Source organism: Cervus elaphus, chromosome 31 (genome assembly GCF_910594005.1).
Source record: "Cervus elaphus chromosome 31, mCerEla1.1, whole genome shotgun sequence".
NCBI classification, from domain to species: domain Eukaryota; kingdom Metazoa; phylum Chordata; class Mammalia; order Artiodactyla; family Cervidae; genus Cervus; species Cervus elaphus.
Window position 1 is genome coordinate 43,538,819 of NC_057845.1, and position 19,979 is coordinate 43,558,797.

General features: G+C 36.8%; 1 protein-coding gene across 2 annotated transcripts in view; it reads left to right on the top strand.

Annotated features, from left to right (window-relative positions):
- Window positions 1–19,979, top strand: part of TBC1D23 (TBC1 domain family member 23) — a 57,391-nt gene that overhangs the window by 16,298 nt on the left and 21,114 nt on the right. For both annotated transcript variants that reach the window (XM_043892706.1, XM_043892705.1), the window contains exons 2-10: window positions 3,671–3,782; window positions 5,588–5,693; window positions 6,902–7,106; window positions 11,437–11,560; window positions 14,321–14,445; window positions 14,537–14,583; window positions 15,345–15,448; window positions 16,794–16,916; window positions 18,076–18,168. In XM_043892706.1, the coding sequence (XP_043748641.1) occupies window positions 3,671–3,782; window positions 5,588–5,693; window positions 6,902–7,106; window positions 11,437–11,560; window positions 14,321–14,445; window positions 14,537–14,583; window positions 15,345–15,448; window positions 16,794–16,916; window positions 18,076–18,168 (1,039 nt within the window). The remainder of the gene's footprint in view (window positions 1–3,670; window positions 3,783–5,587; window positions 5,694–6,901; window positions 7,107–11,436; window positions 11,561–14,320; window positions 14,446–14,536; window positions 14,584–15,344; window positions 15,449–16,793; window positions 16,917–18,075; window positions 18,169–19,979) is intronic.

Here is a 19,979-nt window from a genome sequence, read left to right on the forward strand (position 1 = left end):
TACATTCCTGCTGCTTTGCAACCCCAAATGTTTGGATTTGTTTTATCTTAGACCTTCTGAGCAAAGACGACAATTGTTTTTTATATTTACTAAGACAATTAAACATGGCCTGTTCTTGTCTATTGTTAAGGCCTGTCAGACTGTCTAGGACATTTCTGTCAACGTTTAGCTTATAAGGATAGTGGGAAGCCACCATAATCAAAGAAGGCTTTAAAAAGCACAGCCCACTCAGTCATACTCCACCAGACATGCGTTTTTTATTTGAATGATACGTATTGCTTGTTCAAAAACGAGAAGAAACTTGCTCTGGGGGAAGGAAAATTCTGAGAGCTAAATACTGTCTCTTGATAGGAAATTGACTCTTACATGAATTATTTAGCTTCACTGGTTTCAGCTTTTTTATTACATTTATAAGCACATTTGTAATGTTGGAAGTTCTGATAACTGAGCCTTTGAACTCCTTGTTCAGAAGATAACATTACTTTTAATTATTTAGTTTGTGAGAAGTGCCTGTGACTACTTACAGTGGAGCATTTTCTGGTTTCTTGCTTATGGTGTTGTGCTCCAGGAAACCACATTTGTGGTTCCCTGGGGACAGCATCAGAGAATCCACTAGCGGCTGTATCAACAGAGAGGTGCTTGTGCATTATTATTATCATCAAGTATATTGAGGATTGGACATTTTGCCCCAAAGTACTGACTTTGTTGTCTGCAGTAGTAGGGAATTTGGCAAAGTTTAAAAAGAAACCAAAGATTTAGCACTGAAAAATGAAAAAAATTTTAGTTCTTCATTAATTTGATAAAAATAATTTCATCTCATTAAATGGTATTTTCAGCTCACTTACACATTTAATCATTTAAAATTAATTGTATTTATCCATCAAAGATGCCACTAAATTTTCTCTGTTTAATATTTACAAGCGGTCCTTCAGATTCTGATGGGTTGTCTCGTACACTTTGGCCAAACAAAATAGATGAAGCCCAGTCTGTATCAGTTATAGACCTTAACTATTTCTCAACTGTAGACTGAAGTCTCTTTCTTTCATTTTCTGGTGCAACACTTTGGTGACCAAATAGCAAAAGAATGAAATGTTTCTTGTGTGGTTACTAGTTACGTTCTTAAACATACGAATTTGTAGTAGCTTTGTTAAAATCTTTCCAATTTGATCCCAGATTATCTGTCAGATATGATCCCAAGTGATTACATTTTCATTTAATTCCTTTCCATTAATGGGACAGCACTTTAGGAAAGTTATATATTTAAACTAATATTCTTGGAATCCTATGAATAGAGGAGATTTATGTTATCTTACTGAGAGAATATGTAATGGGTGTAATTTATTTTCTTCAAGAACCAGAAACATGTGACAAAATCCTGGTTTCCTGATCCTAGTGGAATGCTTTGCCTTTTAGCCTGCTCCAAAGAATTTTAGAAATTGCCTGGCTTAGGGATTTTTATTTACACATTTCTTATGCATTGTATACTAAAATTATAAATAATGACTGGAACCATAGCTTTTGAGAACTCTGAGGGAATTAGCTATTTTAAGTAGCTATTTCCCAGATAAAAAATAATCCCTACCCTTGTGAAGGTTTTTAAGTCATTATTTCAACTTACAAATAATTTTACAAATTTTGACCACATATAAATGAAAATAAAATTTATTTCGTGCTTTTCTCCTTAAGCAACAGTTAGAGCTGGACATGAAACAACAGACTGGTTCCAAATAGGAAAAGGAGTACGTCAAGGCTGTATATCATCACCCTGCTTATTTAACTCATATACAGAGTACATCATGAGAAACGCTGGGCTGGAAGAAGCACAAGCTGGAATCAAGATTGCTGGGAGAAATATCAATAGCCTCAGATATGCAGATAACACCACCCTTATGGCAGAAAGTGAAGAGGAACTAAAAAGCCTCTTGATGAAAGTGAAAGAGGAGAGTGAAAAAGTTGGCTTAAAGCTCAACATTCAGAAAACTAAGATCATGGCATCCGGTCCTATTACTTCATGGCAAATAGATGGGGAAACAGTAGAAACAGTGTCAGACTTAATTTTTTGGGGCTCAAAAATCACTGCAGATGGTGATTGCAGCCATGAAATTAATAGACATTTACTCCTTGGAAGGAAAGTTAGGACCAACCTAGACAGCATATTAAAGAGCAGAGACATTACTTTGTCAACAAAGGTCCGTCTAGTCAAGGCTATGGTTTTACCAGTGGTCATGTATGGATGTGAGAGTTGGACTATAAAGAAAGCTGAGCACCGAAGAATTGATGCTTTTGAACTGTGGTGCTGGAGAAGACTCTTGAGAGTCCCTTGGACTGCAAGGAGATCCAACTAGTCCATCCTAAAGGATATCAGTCCTGGGTATTTATTGGAAGGACTGATGTTGAAGCTGAAACTCCAGTACTTGGGCCACCTGATGTGAAGAGCTGACTCATTTGAAAAGACCCTGATGCTGGGAAAGATTGAGGGCAGGAGGAAAAGGGGATGACAGAGGATGAGATGGTTGGATGGCCTCACCGACTCAATGGACATGGGTTTGGGTGGACTCTGGGAGTTGGTGATGGACAGGGAGGCCTGGCGTGCTGCAGTTCATGGGGCCGCAAAGAGTCGGACAGGATGAGCGACTGAACTGAACTGAACTTTCTCTTTAAACATAGTAACTGCTTGATGATTTACTTGATAATGTACTTGATGTGGGATTAGTTTGCTTTCATATGTAATCAATACAGGGATGCCATTAGAGTATTTTTTTGTTCCTCTAACATTTATTGACTGTTCACTATAAGCCAGGCACTGTTCTTGGCATGATATCTATATAGTTTTGTACTAGTATTTCAATACCTTGAATTCTTGGCTCAGTTTTATGGCTTCTCCTTCCTGCCTCTATCTGAGCATAATGTTAAGAGCATAAATTCTAGAACTAGGCTGTTAAAATTTGTATCCTGGCTCTGCTATTACTGGATGTTTGACTATAAGCTACACAACCTCCCTTCACCTCAGTTTTTGCATCTGTAAACTGGGACCAGTTTACAGAATATAACCTACTTAATAGGGTTATTGCAGGAATTATAACACACACACACACACACACACACGCACACGCAGACACACACGCGCGAAATGTTTGGAACAGTGCCTGGCACAAGGGTAGTCCTACAGAAGGTATTGGTCATTATCACTACTGTGAATATTACTATTACTATTCATTCTTAATACTGTTTGTCCTGTTTACTCTTTTAAAATTTCTTTAATCTTAGAAAACAGATAACTAAGCTTGCTTGAACTAAGTGTAAAATAAGAGTAGATTGACCATTTGAAACCTGAGATTTCCTTTCAAGAAAACAAAATGCAGTATATGCTTTGATACTACATTTTGGCTCCTGAGAACCTTTTTTTCTTGGTATGTACTGTCGCTCAGTCATGTCCAACTCTTTGCAACACTGGAAGGTAGCCCCCAGTCTCCTCTGTCCATGGGATTCTCCAGGCAAAAATACTGGAGTGGGATGCCATTTCCTTCTCCAGGGGACCTTCCCAGCCCAGGGATCGAACCTGCATCTCCTGCATTGCAGGCTAACCTTTAATAGGCCATATTTATTGAGGAAATACTGAGGAAGGAAAAAAAACAAAAATTTGTCTTAATAAAGAGGACTTGTTTTTCAGGGAAAAAGATCTCGAAGAAGCTCTGGAAGCAGGAGGCTGTGATCTTGAAACTTTGAGAAATATAATTCAAGGGAGGCCGCTGCCTGCTGGTCTGAGGGCTAAAGTCTGGAAGGTAACTGTAAACTGAAACAGGTAGAATGTGATCACTTCAGAACAATGTTTTAGGATTTTGGTTTTCAGCTGTCTTAGTTGCAGAGGACTTTATAATGTTACGTGCATTCCACATTTAGAAAATGTATAAAATAGAGCAGCTTGCTAAAGTGTGTGTTTCTGTGCAAGTGGAAAGTTTTAGTGTCTGACACCTTGAGACCCCATGGACTGTAGCCTGCCAGGCTCCTCTGTCCTTGCGATTTCCCAGGCAAGAATACTGGAGTGTGTTGCCATTTCCTTCTCCAGGGGATCTTTCTGACCCAGGGATTGAGCCTGCGTCTCCCTTCACTGTGGGCAGATTCTTCACCGTCTGAACCACCAGGGAAGCCCATGTTTCTGTAGTGTTTGGTATATTTAATAATTTAGGTTTTGAAAGGCAGTGCTTCCTTTTGTAAACATTAGAATTTATGTTTATGCAGATTATTCAGTGAAATGGGAAAATGCAACCAGTGAGTAAAATAGGATATATAATTGCAGATACGGAATTATCTCAGCTATATTTAAAAAAAAATTAAAAAGGTGGGAGAGGAAATAGTCTCCAGGTGTTAGAGTTACAGGAGATTTTCCTTTGCTCTGTTTTCTGCTTCAGCTGTTCTCTAGAACATGTGTATTATCATTTTTTTAATTTTAAACTAAGATTTTGTTACTATTAAAAAAAGTAGTTCCCATTGTTAAAACATATAAGCAAAGAATAACATAAAAAAATCATCTGTTATCTACCACTTACAGGTAAAACACACAGTAATATCTCAGTGTCACATCTTATTTTTTCCCCTCTGCACGTATGTATGTAACAGAAATGGAATTATACCTGTGCTTAGTATTCTAAATGTTACAGAAATTTAAAACTCATATAAAAACCTGGAGACTTGTTTAGTGAACCCCCATGCACCCATCACTGAGTTGTAACTATTGTCAACGTTTGGACATGTTGCTGAACCTCCAATACGTTGGCCACCTGATGCAAAGAATTGACTCCTTAGAAAGACCCTGATGCTGGGAAAGATTGAAGGCAGGAGGAGAAGGGGATGACAGAGGATGAGATGGTTGGATGGCATCACCAGCTCGATGGACATGAGTTTGAGCAGGCTCTGGGAGTTGGTGATGGATATGGAAGGCTGGCGTGCTGCAGTCCATGGGGTCGCAAAGCGATGGACACGACAGAGTGACTGAACTGAACATTTGGCTGATCTTATTTGATTAGAATTCTATCCTTTTCTCCCCACCCCACACACTGTATTATTTTAAAGCAAATCCTTGGCAGGGCACTAAAATATTTAGTATGAAAGTCTAAGACTTTAAAAGTAACCATAACACTATTAAAAAGAATTGTAATTCTTTAATGTGTTCTCACATGATTGAGGGGACAAGGGAGCTAAGTAGGGTCTTCTGTATAAGGAAGCCAGTCCCATTCATGTAGTGCTCTACTCTCAAGACTTAATCACCTCTCACAGGCCCCACCTGTAAATACCAAAACATCGGGAATTTGTTCAACATAAATGAATTTGGGGGAGGGGACACAAAGGTTCATTCTATAGCATTAATAATGTTTGCTTTACATAAAATATTATGTAAATACTTTGTGTAATTCGTTTTATTCACTGGTTTAACATAAAGTAATAAAATTTGATATAGACATTTTACTTTGTAATTTTTGAAGTATACATTATTATCCCTATATCCAGGCTTCTATTATTATTATAACATATTTTTCAAGAGTGAGAAATAACATAAGGAGCCAGTTGCGTTTTTTTGTCTTTCTTCCAGATTGCTCTAAATGTTGCAGGAAAAGGTGATAGTTTGGCATCATGGGATGGTATTTTAGACCTGCCAGAACAGAACACTATTCACAAAGATTGTGTGGAGTTCATTGGTAAGTTTAATAATTGTTTTCAAACAGTGATAAATTCTGCAAATAATAATTTTTGGATGGAGGAGTCACTGTTTAGTAGAATGAACTTGTTATAATTGGGGATTTCTTGAATTTGGAATATATTGAAAGGGCATAGTTTTAGAACATCTCTTTAGAAATTCTTATGAATTAATGTCAACATTTAAGAAAGAGAGTCTGATTTTTAGTATTTTTAAATTGTTTTTTGTGTTATTGATGATCTGTGTGATTGTATATAGCCCTCAGATTAAAAGGAGCTGTTCCAAAAGTTTCTCTGTAAGTCATAAGTCATGATCTGTTATAGAAAAGGTGTTATAGATCATGGGTGAATAGGTTTCAAATCCCCCACACTGTCTTTTGAAGACTAAATTATTTTGGTCTATATTTCTCTTTTTAAATTCATCTATAGTCCATTGGTGTCTTTTTGTTTCTCTGTCATTTTTTAGTTAGATTATTGGCTAAATAGACTTTTTTATGGGCTAACCTTAACAGAAACATTATTGCTAGGCGAAGGAAAGGGAATTGAGTGGTGGAGAGTGAATCACTTTCCCTCCCTTCAACAAAGCCATAGTGGCCGCTGCCCGTCCTGGGGTAGAGGATAATCCTTATAATCTGTTATTTAGAAAATGCTTTTTTGCTTTCCAGGAATGTGGGTGATGCCTAGTTTCCTGCTTTACATTGTCATTCTTTTACACACACACACATCCCACCCCCACACACACACCCCTCTTCCCTGGTGGTTCAGATGGTAATTGCCCACAATGCAGGAGACCCAGGTTCTATTCCTGGGTCGGGAAGAGCCCCTGAGGAAGGGAATGGCTACCCATACCAGTATTCTTGCCTGGAGAATCCCATAGACATAGAAACCTGGTGGGCTACAGTCCATAGGTTGCATAGAGTTGGACATGACTGAGTGACTAACACTTTCACTTTTCACTACTTTCATGTACATACACATCTGATGTATACATATATGAAACATGTATGTAGGTCCAGTATTAGGCTAATAAATCCTGAATAGCTAGTGAATATGAATAGGTATAAGGAAAAATATACTTTTATATAGTTTTATTTTTTCCTTGACATGCTCTAAATGCAGTAAGATCATATTATATATTTTGTAAGCAAGTATTTTGTCCAATAACTGAACGTCTAGCAGCCCCTTGGTAATTTTGACTCTTATTTTTTAGATCAGCTTTCAGTGCCAGAAGAGAAGGCAGCACAATTACTTTTGGATATTGAATCTGTAATTACCTTTTATTGTAAATCCCGTAACATTAAGTATAGCTCAACCCTTAGCTGGATACATCTCCTCAAACCATTGGTGCGTCTTCAGCTGCCACGCAGCGATTTATACAACTGCTTTTATGCGATCATGAATAAGTACATTCCCAGGTAAGACATGATTTTTTATTATAGCTGTAAAATGAAGGAAGTTCTAGTTTGTTTTCAAGTAAAGTTGTTAGGTATATTTTGATGGTAAAGTAAAAGGTTCAAGTAATTTTTAATCATAGTAATTTTGTGCCATAGTTGTTATTTGACTTTATTTTTGTGGTTACAAATATTTTTTAAAGGATTCTTTAGTTAAGAATTTGTGCTTCTAGAGTTTACGTGTGCAGTATAACTTTTCATACTTTTTGGATGATATCTCTTATCTTGATTTCTTTACTTATAAAAATAACATTATAGTGTCTAAGTAAAAGTTTTGGAGTGCTCCTATCTTCATTGAGGTGCTGGGGTTACGGCCTGGAATATAGTCCTAGAAATACAGATGTTGAAGAAGTAATTGGAAGTGCAGAGTGTTAGGAAGGTGAAATACAGAGTGCTGTGGGAATGTACAGTGGGGGTGACCTGACTTAGCCTGGAGGTCAGGTGACACTTAAATTGAGTCTAGACAGATGTGTGGGTTGTTTTGGGGGGATGGAAGAGGTGTGGGGAAGAAGGGAGGCGGGTAGGAGGAGGGGTGGAATTCAGAAAGAATTCTTGTAGTTCTCAGGTATGGATCAGGTAGTCAGAATTTTAGTGCCGAAAGGCACTTTTAACATAATCTAGAGCAGTGGTTGGGCTGCGCAGTGAGCCTCGGATACACATTGGAGTCATTGGAAGTGAAGTGAAGTCTCTCAGTCGTGTCTGACTCTTTGCGACCCCATGGACTGCAGCCTACCAGGCTCCTCCATCCATGGGATTCTCTAGGCAAGAGTACTGGAGAGTCATTGGGGGTGGGGTTAAAAAATCCTGATGCCCTTTTACATACCTGACTAATTAAATCAGGTCTCTGAAGGGGCCAGCCATGCATTGATGTTTGTTTAGATTTAGAGCTTCTTGGTTGATTGCAGTATGCACCTAAGGTAAGAGCACTGCGATTCTAGAGCTTGATAGTTAAATGACTACCATTTTTTCCCCTGCTTTTTGTGCGAAAAGCACTATGTTAACTGTGGGTGCTTTTTGTATTTTCTCACTTAACAGTGACCACTATAAGGTAGATATCTCTGATTTACAACTACAGAAACTGAAGCAAAGACAGACTTTAAATGACTTATTCAGCATTATATTTCCAGTGTATGACTAAGTCAGGATTTGAACCTAAGTTTGATTGGACACTTGTGCTTTAACTTACAAGTTTCTCCACCCTGGCTGCTTATTAGAATCAACTAAACAACTTTTTTTTGTTTTTGTTTTCTTTTTCTTTTATAGTTTCAGATATCATTCACATTATATAAAATTCATCCTTTTAATATATACAATTCCATGGCTTTTAGTATAGTCACAGAATTGTGCAGCCATAGCTACAATCCTTTTTAGAATGTTTCTGTCACCCCCATAAGAAACCCTGAACTCAAGAGCAGTCAACTCCATTTTCCCCCAGCACTCTCAGCCCTAGGCAGCCACTCATTTTTCTCTGTGGATTTGCCAATTTTGGGTATTTCATATAAATAGAGCCTTATAATATGTGGTCTTTTGTGACTACTTTTGTTCACTTAGCATTGTCTTTTAAAGATTGATCTGTATGTATTACATCATATATTAATACCATTACTTTATTTCTTTTTATTGCTGAGTAACATTTCATTGTATGTACAATGAAATAAAATAGCACATTGTATTTACTCATGTAATAGTTGCTGGACATTTGGATTGTTTTCACTTTTTGACTGTTATGAATAATGCAACTATGATCATTTTTGTACAAATATTTGTGTGGACATTGCTAGGACCTAGGACCTAGGAGTGGGATTGTTGGATCATATGGTAAATCTAGGTTTAACCTTTTGAGGAATTGCCAGACTTCTCCACAATTGCAGCATTTTACAATCCCACCAGCAGTGAATAAAAAGATCCCAGTTTCTATAGATTCTTGCCAACATTTTTTTTTTTTTAATTATGGCCAGACTGAGTGTGAAGTGGTATCTCATGGTTTTTGTTTGCATTTCCCTGACAGGTAATGATTTTGAGCATTTTTTTGATGTGCCTAGATGCAGTTTGTATGTCCTCTTTGGAGAAATGTCTGTTCAGTCAAAGAACTTTTAAAACATACTGACCCTTGATGTTTCAAATATAAGTAGACTGTGTAGAGCCATGTTGATTTTTAAATTCCCAGGCAATTCTAATACATACAAGAGTGGAGAACCTTGGTGTGACCTTGAAGCAATACAGCTTCATGTAAGGAAAGCAAACCTAGAGATGCCAGAATTCAGGGCTATGCTCATGGTAAAGCAGCAGCTGGAATTCACATTTGGGAGTCATTCTGTTATACTAATGGAGGAGGAAATGGCAGCCCACTCCAGTATTCCTGTTGGGAAAATCCCGTGGACAGAGGAGCCTGGTGGGCTGCAGTCCATAGGGTCGCAAAGAGTCGGACTCGCCTGAGCGACTATGTTATACTAAGTCTCTCAACTGCTTATATTTTTACCCCTTCTCAGTGTAACAGAACTAGTGATAGCAAGGGACTTGATATTCCGGCTTTGTCTCTACAGGATGGTGGCGGTGGTGGTTACTAGTAAAGGCTACATTGTAGAGGTTTACACTGGGCTGTAACATACCTTGTCAGGTGATTCCAGTTACTATTTCCGTGAATGCCGCGTGTAACACAGTACTCCAGCCAGAGTCAGTGTTACTACCCCTGCATAGGGCCCAGCCCCACAAAGGCTGCTCAAACAACTCCACTGTAGTATATCTTACTAGACAGTCAGACCTAACATGAGTGGGATTCTATCAGGCACAGTGCTCTGCAGTAGAGAGTAACTTTCAGCGCACAGCTATTAAATGAACAGATGCTGTTGCAGTGGCTGATCCCCTGAGATGTCCCACTTCTTCCGAGGATGAGACCCACAGACTAGGCAATTGTCCTTACTGTGTGTGTCCCTAGTCTTCTTACCACTGTGTCTGTGTGTTCTGTTTCAGCAATCTACTGCCTTGCCCTTGTAGAGTGGGGAGAGTGTTCAGATAAAGGAGGAGGTGGTCTTGTCAGTATGAATCCAGTTCTATCTTTGGGCATCTGAATTAGCAAGTTAGGGCCTTTTCTTCAAAACTTCCGTTACCTGCAGTATTAAAAATGGTAGATGAATGGTCATACCAAATCCTGGCATTGACCCTAGATCTTAGTTTTGCAGAGATTATTTTTCATTATTCCCATTTGAATAGCATTTTGAAACATTCTTTATCAGTGCTTTTCATTAATGTTTTTACATGATGTTTTTATATGAAATCTTTCACCTTACTTCGGTGTTTTTTTTTTTACAATTTGCTTTTTAAAGACTACGTCTACCAAAATACCACTAGTTCAGACATTAAATTCCATATATGGAAGGGTAGCGTGGTATAATGGTTTAATGCCCAGTCTCTGTGTACAAGTCTTAGTGCTGTCACACGTAGCTTCTTAGCTACATGACCTTGGTTGAGTTGCTTGACCACAGCGAAGCCTCAGTTTTCTCATCTGTAAATGGAGGGTGATAATAGTATCTTTCATAGAGTTGCTTGTAAAGATAAAATGAGATAACATTGTAAACTGTCTATTGTAGTGTCTGGCACATGATGTTTCCTCAGTAAATATTGACTTTTATTAAGATGGCCTGCAATTTGAGCTGTGTACATTTTTAATGATTTATTAGACACCAGGGAACAAGGCAAGAAGTAGTATAATTACTCAGTAAGGTCAGTGTTTGGCACCTCCTGGGATTTTCTCTGAGCTTCTGGTACTCAGGCCACTTCAGTCACGGCTCTGGGTCCACTCTTTTGGAATGTTTATCTGTGGCCATTTCAGACTTGGACCTTTGCTGAAGGATTCCTAATTGAGTACGTTAACTATGGTGCTAACCCGAAGCCTTCCTGGGAGATCTTTCTTATTTGGCAGAAAAATAAGGGAGCTGGACTTCCTCAGGGCTCTCCAGATTTCCCTTTGGGATCCAAAGCTTATCAAAACAACCTGAGTGGTCCCTCTGTTTTCATTGGTCCCTGTAGTCCTTTCTCCTGAGTGCTGCCTGGGCTCACCTGGAGAGAATCTTCCTAGAGTTGGCTGTAGACGTGCCCCTTCTTCCTGTCAGGTCTGGTATGTTAGGTGTAAGCAAGAGAGGCCTGCCCCGCTTGTGTCGGCTAGGCTTGCCGTGAACGCTCTTACGTCGGATGTTCTGGGGTGAGGAGGGGAGGAGGGTATTACACAAGTACTGGTTACTGATGCGATCATTTTTGACCTATTAATGCAAGAAACTTTGCTTCTCTTGTCTTTTAGGGATTGTTCCCTGAAGGGGAGACCATTTCATCTTTTCCGATTACTCATCCAATACCATGAGCCTGAGCTTTGTTCTTTTCTTGATACAAAGAAAATTACTCCAGACTCCTATGCACTCAACTGGGTAATAAAGTGAAAGTAGGAACACTTAATGAAAAATAGCTTTCTGTGAAACTATAGTTAGTTCCCTCCCCAAAGAAAAAGAAAAGTGCTAAATTATGGACCATTATTATTTAAGGCAAAGGATTAAAATTTTTAGCACTTCAAAGATTGTTTTTTTTTTTTTTTGCTCTTCCTTTAGTTTAAATTATTTAATATGAAGTTTAGCCTTTGTTGTTTTAGAAATATATGTAAATATATATATGGTATTTATCAGTTCACTTTAAAACCATGTGATTAAATTGTTGATAGTGTGTTTGAGAATTGATCTACAGTCACGAAGAAAATAACTTAAGATTATCAAATGATTGATATAAAAAAATATAAAATACATCTCAGTACTCTGTCATTCTATATTTATATTTTAAATGGTAAGTTTTATTATTTTAGGTCTGTGGTTCTCAAGCCTTTTGGTCTCAGGACCTCTTACATGCAACATTTTTTGAGGATCCATAATTCATGTGGATCACATTGATTAGAAATTAAGAAATTTTAGGTAATCATTTAAAAGTAGTGATAAATCCAATACATGTTAACATAAATATTTTAAATGAAAATGAACTATTTCCCAAAAAGAAAGAATAGTAGCATTTTTAAATTTGCAAACCTCATTGATGTTTGGTTAGATCACAGGCAACTTATGCATTCTCATATCTGTCTCTTTATTCAGCCCGTGATGATACCATATTTCGTGTAGCCTTTGGCAAATTCTGTTGTTCGTTTGTAAGAGAATGAGTATGAAAAGGGCAGAATCTGAGTGTTAGTATGAAAACAGCTTTGGTCTCACAAAGGCCCCTGTAAATACTCTTGGAGATGTCCAAGGCTCCTCAGACCACACTTTGAGAACTGCTGTTATAGGGTAGCTTGAAGATCTTTTTAAAAGTGTTTAGGTTCCAGAAGAAAACACATGTATATTCAAGAATTTTAACATGTTTCTTGATGATGTCTTACCTAACTTTTCTTCAGAAAGGATTCCATTTCTGCCATTTATTAACTGTGTTATTTAATACACTTAGCCTCTGAACTTTGATTTCTTCATCTGTAAAATGGGACTAATAATAGGATCTGTCTCAGAGGGTGATGGGATGAGGACACAATCAGGAGATGCTGACTAGAGACCCTAACTGGTTTCAGCTCTGGCATACTAAACCTCAAGCTGTAGCCGCCTGCTCTTTCGTTCCTTCATGGCTACAGTCTTGTCACTTTGAGTAAAAATAATAAAATTGTAGGTTCTCTGAGATTCATATGTTGCTATTAAATCTACTTATTTGTATCGAAGTAAGAAGTTTTCTTTTAAGAATTTGAATATTTTCACAGACGTCTTTCTGGTCACATCATGCCTAAGAAATGCCATTTCTGTGGTCAGAACTCTGGGTTAGTACTCAGTGCTGGTTGTAGGTTTTAACTGGTTTTGGAAGCAACCAGTTTCTCTTTGTCAGTTTCCCACGTAGTTCATTCTTGCTTCCAGTATCTTGTCTGTGGAATGGAATCTTTATTTTCCAGTCATGAGATAAAGCAAAACCAGTTCCTGTGATTTGAGAACTCATCTCTGAGGATGATGCGGAGGTAGCTTTAGTTTGGCTAAGTGAGGTCAATGTTGACCGTACCTTGTCTGTCTGTATTTGCATCTTCCTGATTTCTAATAGTAAATTTTAAACAACTACAAAAAACATTAGAAGCATTATGTATTGTACTTTAAAAGTTTTGTGGTCAACTGTAACAGCAGTTACATCAGCTGTGCAGTCTCAGGCCTTTTTTTTTAGTCCAGGTATCACCACTCACGAGCTCTGATGATGTTAGGAAGGTTATTTCATACAGGTTTATTTTCCTACCTATAATACAGGGAGGAAAATGTCTACTTTGAAAGGCTGTCATGAGAATATTTAAAATAAGAGACATTTAATGAAAGATATGTGGCAGTAATTTAGTACCTGGCACAAAGTATTCACTAAATGTATGTGTTCTTGTTAGTTTCCTTTATTCATTAAAAATGTTTTAAATTTAAACCTCTAGATGGAATTGTTCCTGTATCTAAGAAAAATGGAATAATCTAAAAATATCCCTAAATTCATGAATTTAAAACACAGTTGGGCCCTAGAGAAACTTACATATGTTAACAATTCTTTAATTGACGTAGAAAACCATAGAGCTCTTGAAACATTTTGCAGGACATCACTGTTGTCTCATTTGTTTCAAATTATGTACAAGTAAGCTTGGGGCACATTTGGCCTTTAAATTGTTGTTAGAATTTCATTTGGTGCTCTTAACTGAAATTACCATGCTTGACCTTCACAGTTACTTAGTGAGTTAAGTGCTATAGTAGTTACCTTATAGAGCTCATCGGTAATTACGCTAGTTATTATGCTGTGGCAGATACCTGCTAACTTAAGTTACTTTAGATATTAAGGGTTAGTTATCTTTCTCTTCACCACAGCAGTGGTAGAGCATGGGTAATAATCCTTTAAAAAAACAAAAAAAGAAGTAGAAATGTAAAGCTCGTGAGGTTAAGTGACACACCCTAAGGCACACAGCTAGTCAGGGGCTTCATTGTGCGTTGAATCCACATAGTCTTTCCTTTGGCTTACATACAGTAAAATTAGGGTCCACGTTAAATATCAGGTACGGACAGTTTGTTCTAATGTTACTTAGGCATTTGCCTTAATACTTTAAAAAGAGCAAGTCATTTCCAGTGGTTTATATTTCTCATTTCATTTCCTGATTACAGCTTGGAAGCCTTTTTGCCTGTTACTGTTCCACTGAAGTCACTCAGACAATATGGGATGGATATCTACAACAGGCGGATCCATTTTTTATTTATTTCTTAATGTTAATAATCCTTGTTAATGCAAAGTAAGTATGAAGTTGGCTGGCTTTTTCTCCTCTCTGTTCTCAGGGTGCTCTCTTAACATTTAACTCAAATTCATGTGATTCTCTTTTACAGAGAAGTCATTTTAGGGCAGGAGTCTGACAGCAAAGAAGAAGTTATCCGTAAGTATCACTTAATGTGGAGAAGACATTTTTCAAGTCACTTAATTTTCTAAAACTCAAGTTTTCTCATCAGTTATGTGAATTTAGAAGATTAGTCTAGAAGTGCTCTGAGGTTCCCTTCAGATCTTACACACTGTCCACATACAGGCCTTAAAGATGGTCTCCCCTGATTTGCTACCCTCTTTCATCCCTTACATGTTTTTTTCACTCATTCAGTTCTTTTCTGTACACTATTTCTTTGATTTCAATTTTTAAATAAACTGGTCTCCTCTCTCTCTCCCTTTCCCTTCTTTCCTTAATTTTCCTTTGAATACCCGACTCTTGTAAGTATCTTCATTGTTGAAACGTTGATCCTCCTTTTGGGTTCTCCCCACTCCAGCCCACACAGATTTAGTTGAAGTTCCTTAAGTCATTGAAGTTCCTTAAGAAATAACCATTTCTTGGTTATTTTTTATTTTCAGGGGCCCATGCATTTGTGTTTGTTAAGTAAATCACAGTATTCCAATCAAGGTTAATGAATTTGATTTGATTGCCAGACACCATCAGTCACTAATAACAGGATTATATTTAGAGTTTCAGCTCCTCTGGGGAAAATCCACATCTCTTCAAGCAGTTTTCTGTGCATCACTGTTGAAATTCCATTTATAAAACTATAATGTTGAAGATAAACCAACTTTGATGTATAAATAATATTTATTGTTGTATACTTTACAAGCAAAATTTTTTGAAAATATTATAATTTATTTATAATCCTATTTCAGAGTTCTTGGAAAATACTCCATCCAGTTTGAATCTAGAAGATATAGAAGACCTTTTCTCTCTGGCTCAGTATTATTGCAGTAAAACACCAGCTTCATTTAGGAAGGTATCGGACAGGAAATGACCTACTTCAGTATTTCACATTTTGTGCATTGTTTTATGTTTATGTTGTATCCACTTCAGTTAAAATACTCTAGGTTGTCATTCTTTCTACGTATTACAGTTTTGTGTGATTTTTTTCACTGTAAATATTCTGCTTAGTAGAGGAATAGACATTTTAAAAAGGTAGTATACAAATATGTTAGGAGCCATTTTACCTCTCCTCTGATTATTATTTCTGATCATAAGAAAATTGACTATAAGGTATTTTTTAAATTAATGCTTCCTTGACTTCAAACATTGTGTTACAGAAATCTGATTGAGGAGGTATCATTATGCCTTCTTTATCTGGAGTTAAAACTCCAACTTTTAATGATGCTGAGCTGTCTTTTATGCAAAAAAAGGGTCACTTAAGCTCCATGGAGACCTTGAACTTCTCAATCAGTCAAGTGCTTTCAAGAGAAATGACATCAGATTAGAAGTCCAAGCGCTGTGAACTTCTAGAAACTAAAACTCTATCGATTCTAAAGCTAGTAATGGAGGAAGCACGGAAGTACCATTTATAAACAAATTGTGACCTCAAGTGCTCATGAGAACATTATTGTCTTTTTTTGATTTTTAAGGCATTCTGTAATCATGATTGTTAGTTGGAAGTTATGTCCCTGAAATATTAAGATGAGATTAAATTATGTTCAGTATAGTGTGTCCAGGAGGCAGATGATGGAAACTTTTTAAGAACATTTCCCTCAAAACTAATTATAAAAGAGATTTGTTTTTCAGGACTAATTTCAGTTATTTTAATAATTGCCTTATATAGATTACCTCAGTTCAAACAATGTTGACTAAGTTAGATGGCAAGGTAGTGGTTATGATACTAGATGAAAAAGACGTCTTATCCTTTACTTTCCAGCCTTTTAAGAGAATAGTTTTTATTCTTCAGACATAGTAAATAAACTGCACTAGCAATTGCTAATTAGAGCAGGTTTTATTAGCAGCATATTACATAATTTATGCCATATTTCAACTTTTATTCAATATTAAAGTGTAAAATGTTGTGAGTAACCATTTAAAAATTTGCTATTTAAATGTATGTAATAGTATAGAAAATAGCTGTGTAGAATGTGTTATTTTTTTCTTAGTCTTTCATTTTGTGTGAACTCAAACACGGGCTTTGTATGTAGCATTTTTGTAGCTTTTAGCCTAGAAGATTTGGTATAATAAGTTAAATCACATGACTCAAAGATGTTATATAATTATTTTACCTTTTATCTTGGTCTGCTGAGAATCGTTTTAGGAGGGAAGTTTGCTTTTACTTTTTTCTTCTTAAAGTTTTAAACTCCCTCTTCACACAGGATAATCACCATCTGTTCGGCAGCACTTTGTTGGGAATTAAGGACGAGGATGCAGATCTGAGTCAGGCTCTTTGCCTGGCCATCTCAGTGTCAGAGATCCTGCAAGCAAATCAGCTTCAAGGGGTAAATTAAAAAAGCCTACTGCTCCTTAAAGGATGATCCCCTTTAAATGCAAGGAATCAATGTCTCCTCCCTGGATTATCACAAAATTCATTTATTATAACAATGTAGTTGTTTTGCTTTTTTTGAATGATTGATGTGTTAAATCTTCTGTCCCTGTGCTCATTTTTAAACTGCCAGCTTGTCTGTTATTTTATTTGTCAAACAACTCATTATTTTTGACACTAGTTTTTGTAAATTGCCAAATCGTATTTCATGTTTTAACAGGGCAACTGAATGTTATATAAAGTACTTGAAAGGGTGAATTTACTATTTCATAGTTAAATTCTAGACACTTATATAGATAATTGAATTACATGATTTAATGCCAAAAGGCATTTACAAAGGAGAATTGAGGATAATTCTTGAGGATAATTGAGGACCATAATTTTTTCTCTGTTGTATTTATGAAAATCTGATGAGCCAGTTTTTTCAACATAAGTTCTTTATTTCTAATAGTGCAGCAGTTAATTATGTGTGTATATATGAAAGGTGGGATGTATTTCAAAGACAGAAGAGGAAAGAACATGGGAAGATAGGCCTTTTACAATAGATATTTTTAAAACAAGAGTTTTGTGTGGTTTTCTCATTAGAACCATTATTTAAAAAAAAAACTTGTAATCCAGTTTAAAGAGACCCATGTGAACGTCTCCAGTTCAGATTGGCATTGGAGAACCTGCTGTCACCCCAGAAGACATTTATTTAATCCTTATGTGAATTGCCTTGTTGATAAGTTTGTGGGCTTATTTTCAGAACTAGGAATTGTATCTACATCTGTGTTTATGTATAGTGTTTTTGAAAGTGTTTAACATGATGCACATTAAGTTAGTAAATTCAAATTAGTTTTATAGCCCAAACTAACATTCTTCCTGCTATATATTTTAAGACTTTTTATCAAGGATAGTATATACAAACTGTTTTAACTACTGTTTAAAATGAATACAACTCTTTTAAGATCTTAAGGATATTTTCTTGAGTCTATACTGTATGGGACTTCCTAACTATATGTGAGATCCATTTTTTAATCCATTTGTTCCCCCCTTTTTGGTTAATCATTAATATTATATTGTGTAAAATGTGCTCCTTCTGGCAAATTTTATTATATCAAATGTTTCCCTTTTAGGAAGGAGTCCGGTTCTTTGTGGTGGACTGCCGTCCTGCAGAGCAGTATAATGCTGGGCATTTATCGACTGCTTTCCATCTAGATTCAGATCTGGTTAGTATAAATGTGATTTAACATTCGAAAAAATAAGGAGAAAATGGATTTTTTCCTTTAATCCATGAATAAATATACATGTACCAGATTTGGGGATGCTTTTCTTTCTGCTTAAAGAGGGAGTCTCTGCCCTTATTTAAGTGTTGCTCTCAGGTTTCCTTTTAACCGCGGACACCCCCTTGGCATCATAAAGGGTGGATGAGAGCCCTGTTAAGTATGGTTTCCTGTTGCTTGCCATTGTTACGTCAGTAGATTCTAAACTCCTTACTGTGAGCTGCCTCATGCAGCACTCAGCACAGTGCCTTGCACTTGGTAGGTACTCTGTGAATATTAGCTCTTGCTATGATTGGGTAGTTAGTCTAAAAGTTTTTACTGTAAGCCTCCTCCTATCATGAGTACTTGTGCATATAATAAAGTAATATGTAATAAGGGTAGTCTCTGGCATATAGGGCCTCAGTTGTTAAAGTTACTGTCCTAGGATCACTTGGATTGAAGGAATAGATGTAGATAATTATTGTCAGAGATGCTAAGAGCGTTTGGTAAGACTGGGACTGACATCATTTAAGCTCTTCTGGAGTTTTTAGAGCCTCAGGAATGGGGAAGACAGTAAGAGGAGTAACTTTGTCCCTAACTTACCTGAAAAAGTTGACGCTGAGGTTGAAAGGGCCTGTGGAAAGGCCTCAGTGGCGTCAGGAGGAAGCTCCTGGAAAATGGAGGTAAAACAACCCAGAGAGTTTGGGGTGCTATAGGTGAAGAAGGTGATTCTAGCTTGTTTGCATCCTGAATGTAAATTCTGTGACTTTCTCATCCTTTATTCATCTTGGAGGACTTAGATGTGTTGTTGTTTAGTTGCTAAGTCATGTCCAACTCTTTTGTGACCCCATGAACTATATAACCTGCCAGGCTTATCCTTCCCTGGGATTTCCCAGGCAAGAATGCTGGAGCCGGTTGCCATTTCCTTCTCCAGGGAATCTTCCCTACCCAGAAATCAGACCCATGTCTCCTGCTTGGCAGACAGGCTTTTTACCTCTGAGCCACCTGGGAAGCCCTGGAGGACCTAGATGGTCCATCTCTTATGCTTATTATTCAAGTCATTTGTGAATAACTTTGATTATTCTTAAAAAGCTCAGAGAGTATCTCAAGAGTTAACAATTATTGTCAGCTTGTTTAATCATCCAGACCTTTAATATATATTTACATATTTCTTATTCACTTTTTTTTGTCCACTTGATTTTTCACTTAACAGTTTCTTAGGAGATCTTTTCATTTTAGTACATTTCTTTTAATGGCTGTATAGTGGTCCCTGGTATAGATATACCACAATTTATCACCTGACTGATGTACAGTTAGAATGTTTTCAGTTTTCTTGTAATAAAACAATGCTGTAGTTAACATTTAGTTAATGTAGTTAACATTTGTGGACTTGTGCAAATATTTCTGTAAAATACACTCCTAAAAGTAAAATTGTTGGGGTGAGAGTTATAGAATATAGACTATAGAATGTGGGCATACAGAATGTGGATATATAGAATTGTTAGTAGAGTCTGCCATATTGCCCTTTAAAAAGGCTGTATCTACTTATACTTTACAACTGTAAGTGAGAATGATTGTTTTCATACGTAAGCATTATTGGACATCACTAATTTTCTATCTTACAAGAGTGGTGGGTGGAAAACAGTGGTCATTACTAGTGATGTTGCACATATGTTTTTGAGTGTGCTGTTAATTTGTATATTTTTTATTATAAAGTGCTTTTCTGTGGTTTGTCCATTTTTCTTTTGGATTTTCACTGTGCTTTTTATTAAAACAGT